General features: G+C 37.1%; 1 protein-coding gene across 1 annotated transcript; it reads left to right on the forward strand.

Annotated features, from left to right (window-relative positions):
• Window positions 1-951: 951 nt before the first annotated feature.
• LOC109458246 (sulfotransferase 1C4) lies at window positions 952-10,380 on the forward strand. Its single transcript, XM_019751702.3, has 7 exons — window positions 952-1,347; window positions 2,203-2,328; window positions 3,369-3,466; window positions 3,766-3,892; window positions 4,107-4,201; window positions 7,996-8,176; window positions 9,067-10,380. The coding sequence occupies exons 1-7, from the start codon at window positions 1,179-1,181 to the stop codon at window positions 9,177-9,179; spliced, it is 909 nt and encodes a 302-aa protein (XP_019607261.1). The 5' UTR covers window positions 952-1,178; the 3' UTR covers window positions 9,180-10,380.
• Window positions 10,381-13,329: the final 2,949 nt, after the last annotated feature.

Consider the following 13,329-nt stretch of genomic DNA (forward strand, 5'->3'; position numbering starts at 1 on the left):
TGCTTGATGTTTCTGATGTAGCCAGACCCAACTCTGAAACTATCTAAGGGCCCACCAGGGGTCACTTCATTAGCATATGGTCAAAATGGAGTCATTATGAATAAACAAAGCCACTCCAATCACTCAGGAACTGCCAAGGGTCTTTGAAACTCTGTGCCAGGAATCAGAGACAAAGACCACATTTATTCTTTATTATATCACAAAAAGAGAAAAACTGGAGGAGGGGTGACCTTGTAGTACTTAGCAGTTCAAAATTAGAAGGAATCTGGCCTTGTTTCAGCAGAGAAGAGGTTTTCTCCTTAACCAGGAGAAAAAGAAACTCAGGCAGGAGTCAGGAATGGTCCCAAGGAAAAGAGCAAGCAGGATAAACAAACTCCAAGGCTTTTAAGAAAACAATGCTGACAGGGGACTCTAGCATGAGCCTGGGAAGTGAACTCCAAGAAGAAAGAAGAAAACGGGATATGTCCTAACACAACCACCAACTTCTGTAACTCCACAGTTTCGGCACGCATTTTGCTTTTGAGACATATGTTTTAATAGCTGTGAAGAGATTCCTATTTCTCTTGATGTTAAACAGAGTTTATTTTACTCTTAAAGTAACACAAAGCTGACCCTCTCGGATATTTGTGCTGGGAGATTCAAAACTAGGACCTCATTATTAACAGCCCACAGATATTTCCCTTCAGCCTTTCTGAGAAGTTATTTGTGTTGCAATTTGTAATTCCACCAACAAATTCCCTCCAACGTTTTACTTAGTTTAAATTTCCCAGAAGAAACAATCAGTAAAAGTGCGAATTGTTTTTTGAACACAAAAATGAAACCTGGCACTAACTCTTGTTAAACCAATACAGAAGAGCAGGACTGAGTAAGAACATGACACGGCTGCCTGGATTGGTGAGTGCCCTGGCGGCATTATGTAACAGTCTGGCCAAGGGGGAGGGGTGGAGCTCTTTAGGGAAACGCCTGTGTACAAAGTACTAAACAATAATTCCTTGCTCCCTGGAACTTGACCCAGTGGGTCTATAGCTAGCTTTCCTTGATTTCCAGCCATTAGCAGGCTGTCCTAGGAAGGGCTTGCAGTCTGAGTTTTGCATTGTCTGTATGATATCAAGAATACAACTTTGTGCTGACTGAAAGGTAACATTTTATCTGGAATAGTACTCTGATTTCTGACACTAATGGCCTTAAACAAAATGGAGGGTTTCAAATTTGATGGAACAGAGCGCCTAGCTGCGGACTATGTGAAGGGAATTCTTCAGCCCATCACTACCTGTGCCATCTGGGATCAGATCTGGAACTTCCAAGCCAAGCCTGATGATCTGCTTATTTCTACCTATCCTAAAGCAGGTAAGTGGAAGGGGAGAGGGCAAGGTGAAGAAAGGGGTAGGAAGGTAAGTGGGAAAGAGGCTTTAATAATGAAATAAAGAAATTCATCTGGGTTTGAGTGGAAAATTGTTTACTGTGCAGAGTGATATGGCTAAGACAAATGACTTGTGGAAACTGAAACTACACCAAAAATGTTAAAATGACCTACAAATTCTAAGAATTTATTCCTGTGACGTACATTATTTTTTTTGTTTTACTTCCTCAGAACAGAGTAACTCAAATAGCCAAGAATAAAAGGGCTAGATTTGTTGAGTTGTTTGAAACCAATGCAGTTCCTCACTGCAGATCTTGTGAAAAGCTGCTTTGTGTGCATAAGCTAGAAAGGGGATCCCCTGGCTGATTTGGGGAAGAATTCCTGAAGCTTTGGTTCTTCAATGCTGATCTCACCTCAGCAGCCTTAAGAAGCCCTCAAAAGTCTCTCAGTACTTCTTAAGCACTACCTTTCTAAAGAACAATGCAGCTAAATCAATAGGATAACAATACAAATTAATGGCTGTGACACACACAAAATATACTGTATATGTATCAATATAATGTTCACTTCAAATTATAGTCTTTTAATAAAAAAATCCTTCTATGATAAAACAAGCTATAAAGAATGATATTTTTGGAGTTCCATTATAAACCTAGCTTTAAAATTCACATAGATGGGGAGTATTTGAGATCTTGTTCTAGCGTATGTGGTCAGTTTGGCTCAAATAAACTCATAAAAAAATTTTTTTAATTTACATAGATGTTCTAGCAAGTATTTGATCATATTTTAAGGAATACAGTATACTAAATATCTATGCATCTTCATCTTCCATGTGGAATAAGGAACAACATGGACTCAGGAGATAGTGGACTTGATACTAAATGACGGTGATGTTGACAAAGGTCTCCGAGCACCTACTCATATACGATTTCCTTTCATCGAACTGATGATCCCATCCGTAGCATGTGGTGAGTATGGAATAGCCATACCGACTATAGTCCTAAATACTATATACCGTATTTTTCTGTGTATAATGTCCAAATACTCACGTTTTTGGCTCAAACTTACAGGGGAAAAAAATCTTTCATTTTAATTTTTAACTCAAATTTTTGTTTGTTTACATTTAGGTACTTGTTTTTTGTATTATAAAGGAATTTTAGCATTTATTTTTTAATATATTATGGTACAAGTAATTTTATGTAACAAATAATTGCAAAACACAAGAATAGATACAAGGTACAAGAAATTTTATGTACCAGTAACAAATTTACGATATTTATGCATCATTGAAGGCCAGAACTCTCTGTCGCTGCAAGTTCATCGTAAATTCAACAAAACTGATTATCGTATTCCAGAGTGTTATTTCACATACGGATATTGTTATTGATTTCTAGAGTTACACTTTTAAATCATACGCATAAATAAAAGAATTAAATATATTTACGTAGATACTGAATTAGTACTACCCATGTATAATGTACACCCTCATTTTTTCCCTCACAAATTTGGGCAAAAAAGTGGTATATACATGGCAAAATATGGTACGTAGCATTTTTACTATCCAATAGCCCTCTTAGTCTACGCATTCAAACAATTACTGATGGATGTTGTGACTTTGTCTTTTTAAAACTACGTCTAGTCATTGCTGTACTCCAGACATTGCCTAATGGAGTTACTCTTCATATAAAAATAAGTTAAGTTTTGATTCTCCAATTAGAAATTAATTTTACTCCACAAAGATAAGCCTAAGTAATTTCAGGGTAAAAAGGCTTGAACTTGTTAGGTTCTTATTTATTTGGTTTATTGTTTGTTACGGTTAAAAATTGTTCTAACCAAAAAAATAATTAATAGATTAGACATAGTCTCTTAGATCAGTTCTACAGATAGTTATAGTGCTCTTACAGCGCTTTGAATTGTTCAATTGTTCCTAAGGTAGAATAATGAAAGCAGACATATTTTAAAGCAAATAGAGAAAAATAGTGGAAAGCAATAAAAATCAATTTTACAGGTTTGGAACAAGCTAATGCAATGCCCTCACCACGGAACCTGAAAACACATCTTCCCATCCAGTTGCTGCCACCATCCTTCCTAGAGAAAAACTGTAAGGTAAAGAGCAAAAGGAATTCAGAGTTGTACAACTTAGAATGATCTTAGAGTGGTCTCTAATCAATTTCCTCTTAAAGCACTTCACTTATTGTTAAAGAAAAAAAAGAGTCCACCTCTTCACAATAATCAATATGCAAACTGATATGAATCCTCCCACAAATGGCCAAGATCACAAAAATGAAGTATCAGAAATATTCATCTGTACAAAATGTACCCACCATAACATAATTTGTCTGGGTATTAGCTATATAGAGGTCTAATCTTGTTTGTACTTCTTCCCCTCCTCCCACCATTCCCAGATAATCTATGTAGCAAGAAATCCCAAGGACAATATGGTATCTTATTACCATTTCCATAGGATGAATAAATCACTTCCTGCTCCAGGAACCTGGGAAGAGTATTTTGAGAGTTTTCTGGCTGGTAAAGGTAAGAGAATTCAGCTTTAATTCTGTCCTTTTCCAAAATACTCTATACTCAAATACTCTAAAAAGAAAGAATAATTTCCTTAGAACAGCCAGAGCTCTGCCATCTTTAATGAGAATGAATCATTAATGTGACATTCGGGAATTCTCTTTGCAGTGGAATATTTGTTGGTTGGACTTCTATGACTCATTGCCCTGTTTCTCATCCCATCTTGCAGTATGCTGGGGTTCTTGGTATGACCATGTGAAAGGATGGTGGGAAGCCAAAGACCAACACCGCATTCTCTACGTCTTCTATGAGGACCTGAAGATGGTGAGGGCAGTGATGTGTTTCCATTTGATCATAAAATACTCCAAGTCATAATGTATGGACCCATCAGGGACTCACAGATTGAAATAAGGAACAGAAAATTGCTGCATTTCATTGGCTACAGCTGTCTATGCATCAAAATGTACATGGTATATCATGAATTTATATATGACATAGTTTCACCTGAAACTTCCTGGTGCCCCAGGGTATGGTACACCTTTTCCTTATAGGCAGAGTGTGGCAAAATGTGAATGGTCTCTTTTTAACCCTTGCATATTTATTTTAAAATTCTGTTTAGAAGGGAAAATTTTTTTGACACATTTCCATCTTTTTCATTAGTACTTGAGGAACATCAGTTTCAAGAAACAGTTTAAGAAATTATGGTGTAATAAAAAATACTAATGATTTAGAGTCAGAATTCTTGAATTCAAATTCTGGCTTTATTGCCTACTGGCAATTATTCTTGGTCAAGACACTTAATATCTTAAAACTTAATCAGTTTCCTCAAATTTAAAAAGAAAGTGGTATAGTATACTCCTCCAAGATCTGTTGTCAGGACTAAATGAAATGATGTTCACAGGAGTTTGTTGTAAATGATAACCTACTCAGTATTTGCTGTGACTCTACCGAATACAGAGATCTATGAAGAATTCCAGTCTCTGTTTTTTAATTTATAATTGAAAGCCGTGGTACTCAAAAGGTGCTTCACAGACAAGTTGCATGGCCTCTCAGAGCCCACATCAGGCCTGCTAAACCAGAAGATTCAGTTTTACAAAATTTCTAGGGGGGTTGTGTGCACATTACTTTCGATGCACTTCTTTTAGGTTCAATCATAGCTGGGGATTTTCCAGTTGTTTCTATAAAATATCAAAGATTAATTGAGATATAATTGACATATACCATTATATTAGTTTCAGGTACAACATGATGATTTGATATTTGCATACATTGCAAAATGATCACCTCAGTAAGTCTAGTTAATATCCATAACCACATATAGTTAATTTTTTTTCCTTGAGATGAGAACTTCTAAGCTCTAGTCTCTTAGCAATTTGAAAATATAAAATACAGCATTATTAACTATAGTCATTGTGTTGTACATTGCATCCCCAGGATTTACTTATTTTATAAACGAAAGTTTGTACCTTTTAACCCCCATCACCCATTTCACACAAAACCCCTCCATACACACACACCTCCTGGAACCACCAATCTGTTCCCTATATCTATGAGTTCTTTTCTTAAAATTATTTTTTCAGTTACATTTGACATTCAATATTATTTTTTATTAGTCTCAAGTGTATAATGTAGTGGTTAGGTACTTATATAATTTATGCAGTGATTTCCCCGATTAGCCTAGTACCCAGCTGGCACTACACATACATGTTGCACATTATTAACTATATTCCCTATGCTGTACTTACATCCCTGTGACTATATTGTAACTACCAATTTGGGTTTCTTAATCCCTTCACCCAGCTCCCCTACCTCCCTCCCCTCTGGCAAGCATCAGTTTGTTCTCTGTATCTATGAGTCTATTTCTGTTTTGTTTGTTCATTTATTTTGTTCTTTAGATTCCACATATAAGTGAGATCATATAGTATTTGTCTTTCTCAGCCTGACTTATTTCACTTAACATAATACACCCTTTAGGTCCATCCATGTTGTTGAAAATGGTAAGAAGTCATTCTTTTTTATGGCCAAGTAATATTTCATTGTATACATGTACTATCTCTTCTTTATCCATTCGTCTATTGATGGGTGCTTAGGTTGCTTCCATATCTTGGCGATTGTAAATAGTGCTGCAGTGAACACAGGGTGCACATATCTTTTTGAATTAGTGTTTTGGATTTCTTCAGATAAATACCCAGAGTGGAATTGCTTGGTCACAAAGTAGTTCTATTTTTAAGTTTTTGAGAAACTTCCATAATGTTTTCCATAGCAGCTGCACCAATTTGCAATTCTACCAACACTTCACAAGAGTTCCCTTTTCTTCACATCATTGCCAACACTTGTTTCTTGACTTATTGATAATAGCGATCCTGACAGGTGTGAGGTGATATCTCATTGTGATTTTAATTTGAATTTCTCTGATAATTAGTGACGTTCAACATCTTTTTATATTTTTATTGGCCATATGTATGTCCTCTTTGGAGAAATGTCTGTTCAGGTCCTCTGCCAATTTTTTAATCAGATTGATTATTACTTTGGTGTTGTGTTGTGTGAGTTCTTTATAAATTTTGGATACAACCCCTTATCAGACAGTATCATTGGTGAGTATCTTCTTCCATTCAATAGTCTGTCTTTTCATTTTCTTTTTTTTTTAAGAAGGTCATGTGTTCTTTATTTGAGAAGTTACTTTTGAACTATGTTGAAATCAACAATGTTCTCATGTTTACTTTTTAACCTTTTCCCCCCCTTTTTCCGCCTCCCCCCTTCCCCATTCCGACTCAAGCCCTTGTTTCTCAGTCTAGTTGTGTAGGACACAGCTTCCTGGCCCATGCTGGTATTACGAGCTTTGCGCTTTCCCCCAGCTGAGGCAGTCGGTCGCCGGTTGTCGGCTCACAGCAGTTTAGGGCAGCTCTCGCCGACTGCTGGCCACTCACGATGGCTGCCGGCCACTCATGATGGCTGCCGGCCACTCATGGCAGCACACGGTAGCCCATGGCCACACACAGCAGTCAGCAGCAGTACGGTAGCCCACAGCAGCTCATGCCGACCTCCAGCTGCTCACGGCAGCCCAGCTCCAGGGAGAGCCATTGTTCACAATCTTAGCTGTAGAGGGCACAGCTCACTGGCCCATGTGGGAATCAAACCGGCAACCTCGGCATTAGGAGCACGGTGATCCAACCACCTGAGCCACCAGGTCGGCCCTCTTTTCATTTTCTTGATGGTTTCCTTTGCTGTGCAAAACTTTTTAGTTTGATATAGTCCCATTTGTTTATTTTTCCTTTTGATTCCCTTGCCCGAGGAGGCAGATTAGAAAAAAATTTACTAAGTCCTTTTGACATCCACACTTTTTAAACAACAGTCCATTTTAAAGCAGAAGATAGCTGTGGGTAAACTTTTCCACTTTCCTTCCCCTACCATTTTTTCTAAAGCTACGGTACTTCCCACAGCCACAGCTTCCCGGGCTTGTGTGTCCCTCTGATGAGAAAACAGTGGCTATGTTGGAACTGAGTTCCTGTCAGAGACACCTACAAACCTGGATATGCTGGGCACTAGAGTTCTTAGTCATGGGTACCTCTTAGGTGCCTCATGAGTACAAAAAAATCCTCTCCCACCCTCCTGCCACCACAGCAATATCTGGGGGCATTTCTAACAATGTCAAAAACAAGAGACAGCCTCCTTTTGGTCAAGTCTTAAATTTTCTGCCCCTACACTTCTGCAATATCTTTGTTCTTATTATTAGTCTATGGACTCACCCTGTTAGACATTTAGCTGACCAAGACACCTCCCATACTGACTTGAGCAGGACATTTGGAAATAAGTCTTGACACTTTTCTTTAGTGGAACAGTCTCCAGGCACTGCGTATCATGAGGTGAATGCTTCACTGACACTAGTCAGTGCTACCATCTTAAAGCAATAAAAGCTTAATAATTCTAATTAACAAAAATTTTAAAATGTAGGTTGTCATGTTAAAATTAGTCATTTCTGGAAAGTTGAGTATTTGTGAGATAAGATTTTTTGTTTAATTTTAACTCACATGTTACTGATTACTGTTATTAATTCATTTAATAGTCTTTTAAAACTGTTTTATGTCAAATCTTCACTTTTCTTTTCACTCTGATCATAGAACCCAAAGCATGAAATTCGAAAGCTGGCAGAATTCATTGGAAAGAACCTAGATGATGAAGTTCTAGATAAAATTATCCATCACACTTCATTTGACATTATGAAGCAAAATCCAATGGCAAACTATTCGTCAATTCCTACTGAAATCATGAACCACTCTATTTCTCCATTCATGAGAAAAGGTATTTGTGTTTTCTTTTAGTCACAATCTTATAAGGACTGCCCAATAGTTCAGAGTCTTAGGGGATTTTTCTTTTGTATGGATAAGAAAAATAAGGTCTATAATGAATGATTCCAGGAAAAGAAGTATGACTTCATTTCACAGATGAAATGAAAACAATGTTTTAGCCACAATTGGAGAGTGAGGCTTGGTGTCTAAATCCAACCCTTTATCCTCATTTCCTCCAGATTCTGGCTGATAAAGTGAAAATACACAGAATTAATTCAGATGGACCAAAGAATCCATTTTATAGATGGTTCTATGCTATCATTTACATTCATTCATTCAAAAATACTTACTGAGGGGCCATAATGTGCCAGGCACTGTTCTAGGTAATGTTCAGAGCAGTGAAGAAAATACACAAAAATCCCTTCCATCATGGAAATTATGTTCTAGCCATAAACAAAATAAAGAATACACAGAGTAATAGATAATGGTAAGTGCTATGGAGAAAAAGCAACCTGAGAAAGGTAAGAGGGATTGAAATTGAACAACTGAGGGGATATTTTTTACTTTCTTCCTCAAAACTGTACCTTGAGTTCTCCCAGAAACAAGCCTCTCTTGGTCCATCCACAGCATGGAAGCCATTGGTTTACGTATATACCATGCTGTGATATGCAAGAGGACAGGAGAAAAAGACCAGCAAGCCCTTCATAGGCTCTCCCTGTCTCACAAATCAGACAAGAATTCCTCTTCCCCTCAGGATGAGAAAGTGATAGGCTAGGAAGAGAAATGATGTGTCCAATATGGTCCCTTCTAGACAGTGGAGTAGAAATCATCACACAAAAACAGAAGAATAGAGAAATACAAATTCCTCCAACAGCTACTGACTCTCCCGCATGTCTGTTTCAGGGGAAGTTGGAGACTGGAAACATCACTTTACTGTGGCTCAGAATGAGAGATTTGATGAAGACTACAAGAAGAAAATGGCTAATACCAGTCTAACTTTCCACTTCCAATTCTAGTAAGGAAGAAAACAAAATATTTTAGTTTATTATTTCTGGGTAATAATCAACAAAAGTTTTATTACTCAGACTACATGATGTTGGATCCAGATTAGTTGTTTATTGTATTTGCTTTTGTTCACTCTAAAAAAAGCGATAGAGCTAGCAGAGCTTGGGGGCGATGTAGGATGGTGATGTGGAGGGAAGGAGGTTCAACAAATTATTAGTTACAAACATGGCATCGTTGCTAATTATCATTATACTCAAGTTTTCTACAGATTGTGTGCTTGTTAACATATTAAAAATGCTTCAGTTCTCACATAAGAATACACTAAAATTTTCAGATTAAGAGTTGGTTCAAGATAACTTTTAAATGCAGCACTGAAATGTGTAAATAGTGACTATTTCATCCAGCAATTTCTTGGTAGCCAAGTAACCATCAAGTGACTCCTTTTCCCCATGAAATCTTCACTTCAAGGTTGTTACTATATTTATTCCTATCTCTCACCACAACCTATGTACTTAACTGGACTCTGTTTCCCACCCACAACCAGTGCTACAATTCAGTCCTGGAGTCACTTCTTGACGCACCTCCCTTCAATGCCTCCACGATCATATTGTAATATGTTAGCACTATCTGTCAGTTTTACCTCTGTGAATCTCATTTCTATAGCCACGCTTCTGGTTCAGAAACATATTTCCACTTGTCTAGACTACTGTGAGCTTCCCAACTCATTTCTCTGTTCATCACACAACTGCCAAAGTTATTTTCCTACAACAAAACTCTGCTTATATTTCTCTTTAGCTCTAAGTTCTTCAACGATTCTGAATTTTACTACCTGAAAGATAAATCTCAAACTTTTTAGCCATGAATTCCAAGACAGCTGTAACCATATGCTAGTTGATCACATCCTCCAAACCAACTTTCCAGCTTGATTTCATCTTCTAAATCACCTCCACACTTCAGCAAATTACCCTGTGATTCACTGAGCCCTGATCACATCCTGCAGGTTCCTACGCTATGAGTTTCATTTTCATTGTGCTTCCACCTGAAATTGTCTTTCCTTTCTTTCTACCAAAACATGTAACAGGCGTCACTAACCAGCACGTGCCCTCCATCCCTCCCATCCCTCCTATTCCTGAAGAGATCTTTTGCTCTTCTGAATCCACTACACTTGGTATAACTCTTTTTTTTAAATTAAGATTAAAGTATATTATAGTCTTTCTTGTGCTTAATAAATTTTGTTTTGTTTATTTTTCTCCAAGATAGGGACATTGCTATATACTTCATTGCACGCCAAACAGCATATACATGCTCAAAAATAAGTAACTGAAGGAATACACCACTCAAGAAAATTCTAAAAAGCTTACTTTTTATATTCTAAGTAGTCCCTATAACAGCTGTCATCTATAGCTGTGCTATCAAATACAGTAGGTACTAGACACATGTGGCTATTTAAATTAATTAGAATTAAACAAAATTAAATTTCAGTTCCTCATTTGCAGCAGCCAAATTTTAAGTGTTCAGTTGCTGTATGTGACTAGGGGCTATCATTTGGACAGTGCATAATATAAAACATTTTTATAATCAAAGAAAGAGCTATCAGACAAGACCTTTTATTTTTACAAAAATCCTTTGAGTGTGGCATTATTAACCCAATGAGAAAACCAAAACTAAAGTTAAAAGGTATTACGTAAGTCATTCAGATGGGAAATACTAACGTGTAGTTTCAAACACAACTCCAGTGGCTCCAAATCCTGGGCTTTTAACTGCTCAAAATAGAGCCTCTCCCTTCCTATTCCTGCTACAGTCTCAACACAGGTGTCCATCATAATAATCTAACTAAAGACTTCACAACCCTGTCCCTGACCTGAAACCAGCCCAGACTGACAAGATGTTGGTCATTCTCCATCAATGATCAAGTGAAGTTTAACAATAGTCTACTTAATGGCTACACCATTCCTATTGTTAGTATGTTCTGAAGTAGATAGAGCCCTAAGCTGACTATTGCCTCCCACTTGGCTCCCACTGCATGTGTCCAGTCTAAAACCTGTCCTTTATAACTTATATCTCTAAGCTCACCTCCTTGAAATTGGGTACAGCAAGGATCTGCAGGCCCTGATCTGTATGTGATGCCTTCTGTGGCTGTGTTCCTGTTTTCCCCTTCACACCACCACTCCCCAGGACACCAAAATCTATGTTCTACACTGCTGCTTTAGATAAACAACTCAGGGGGAGTGGGCCTGAGCTCAGCCCATGGCTCTTGGACTTTTGACCTTGCATTCAAGTGGCTACCTCTTACTTTCCTCCAAACCACCTACACAGCCTTGGCAAGCAAAACCAATCTATACCTTTTGGTTATGTAACCCTAGCCCCAAACAGATCAACTCAAACTGGCCTTAACTTGACCTTTCCCCTCAAGTGTTTTGAAACAGTGATTAGCATATCATATTATTGACCTATTCAAGATAATTTCCATTTGAGTAGAGAATTACAATAATGTATTTGGACTTTGTAACCTTTCTAATTCATCAACTCTATGAAAACATGGTGCATATTCTGTTTTATCACACCTGAGCAATAATCTTTGATTCCTGTGGAGGAAGTCTGGGTATGAATCAAGAAAATATTTTTAAAAACAAACAACATGTACAGATATGCAAAAAGTAAACTAGTACAAAAAGTCAGTATTGTGATTCTATGTAAAAAATTTTAAAAACCCTCAAATTTATCAGCTATGTTAAGAGATTTGGTATAACTGACAGCCTCAAGAGGCCACCTGGCTCCTGTCCATTTGTGAAGGACCAGTAAAAACACAATTTTAATACATACCACACCAATTCAAACTTAAATTTACACCAATAAAAACTCATCCGTGGATTAGAAATACCACAATGAAATAAGAAATTTGAAATTAAAGCATTTCTGTCTCACTAGACTCAGAGTACTAATGGAAAATGCAGTATACTTTGAATACCACATTGGGAGATGTTCATAACAAGGTAAGTACCACTGCTTCCTACAGTACCAGAGAGATCGCAGTCTGGTAGACAGACACTAAAGTGAACAAGAAATTATAAGTTCCTGAGGGAAAAATAGACACAACCCTCTTTAACTGGGAAAGTGCATGATAAAGACCACAGAGGTTGTTTCCCCCATAAATGATTTGAGAGGTCCCCTGAATTTATAGCTAGACTAATTGGTGAAAGTTTTTCTCTTCAAAGCAAATCTATAAAGACAGGAGAAGTGGCAGTTTTGTTCAAATGCCCAAATCTCAACATAAGATCCCAATACATACAAAGATACAGAGAAACATGGCCCATTAAAGGAACAAAGTAAATCTCAAGAAATTAACCCTAAAAAACAGATATCTATGAATTACCTGACAAAGAATTCAAATAATCATCTTGAAGATGTGTAATGAGCTAAAAGAGAACACAGAAAGACAGCTTAATGAAATCACAAAATGCATGAATAAAATAAGAATATCAATGAAAACAAATAAAGAAAAAGAAAAAAAAAGAATATCAATGAAAAGACAGAAACTATAAAAAAAAGAACTAAACAGAAATCCTAGAGCTGAAGAATGCAATAGATTGAAAATTCACGAGAGGGGTTCAACATCAGACTTAATCAAACAGAAGAAACAATCAGAGAACTTGAAGACAAATCATTTAAAATTATTGAGTCAGAAGAGCAAAAAGAAAAAAGCACGAAGAAAAGTGAAGAGACCCTAAAGTACTTATGAGACACTGTCAAGCAAAATGACATACAGTAATCTCCACTTATCCAACCAGTTTTGTTTTCTATGGTTTCAGCTAACCATGGTCAACTGCAGTTTGAAAATATTAAATGGAAAATTCCACAAATAAACAATTCATAAGTTTTAAATTGGCCACTGTTCTGAGTAGTGTGACGAAATCTCACACTGTCCCGTTCCATCCTGCCTGGGATGTGAATCATCCCATTGTCCAGCATATCCACACTATATACACTATCCACCCATTAGTCATTTAGTTGCACCTCAGTTATCAGACTGATTGTTTTGGTACTGCAGTGCTTGTGTCCAAGTAACCCTTATTTTACTTAATGAGGGCACCAAGGCACAAGAGTAATGATGTTGGTAATTCAGATATTCCAAAGACAAGCCACAAGTTGCTTCCTTTAAAT

Source organism: Rhinolophus sinicus, chromosome 2 (assembly GCF_057876585.1).
Source record: "Rhinolophus sinicus isolate RSI-liver-muscle chromosome 2, RSI-T2T, whole genome shotgun sequence".
NCBI lineage: Eukaryota > Metazoa > Chordata > Mammalia > Chiroptera > Rhinolophidae > Rhinolophus > Rhinolophus sinicus.

Coding starts and splice junctions, on each gene's coding strand:
- LOC109458246 (XM_019751702.3), top strand. CDS start 1,179: ATGGCCTTAAACAAAATGGAGGGTTTCAAATTTGATGGAACAGAGCGC. Junction 1,348..2,202: donor TTCTACCTATCCTAAAGCAG/GTAAGTGGAAGG, acceptor ATGTGGAATAAG/GAACAACATGGACTCAGGAG. Junction 8,177..9,066: donor TTCTCCATTCATGAGAAAAG/GTATTTGTGTTT, acceptor TGTCTGTTTCAG/GGGAAGTTGGAGACTGGAAA.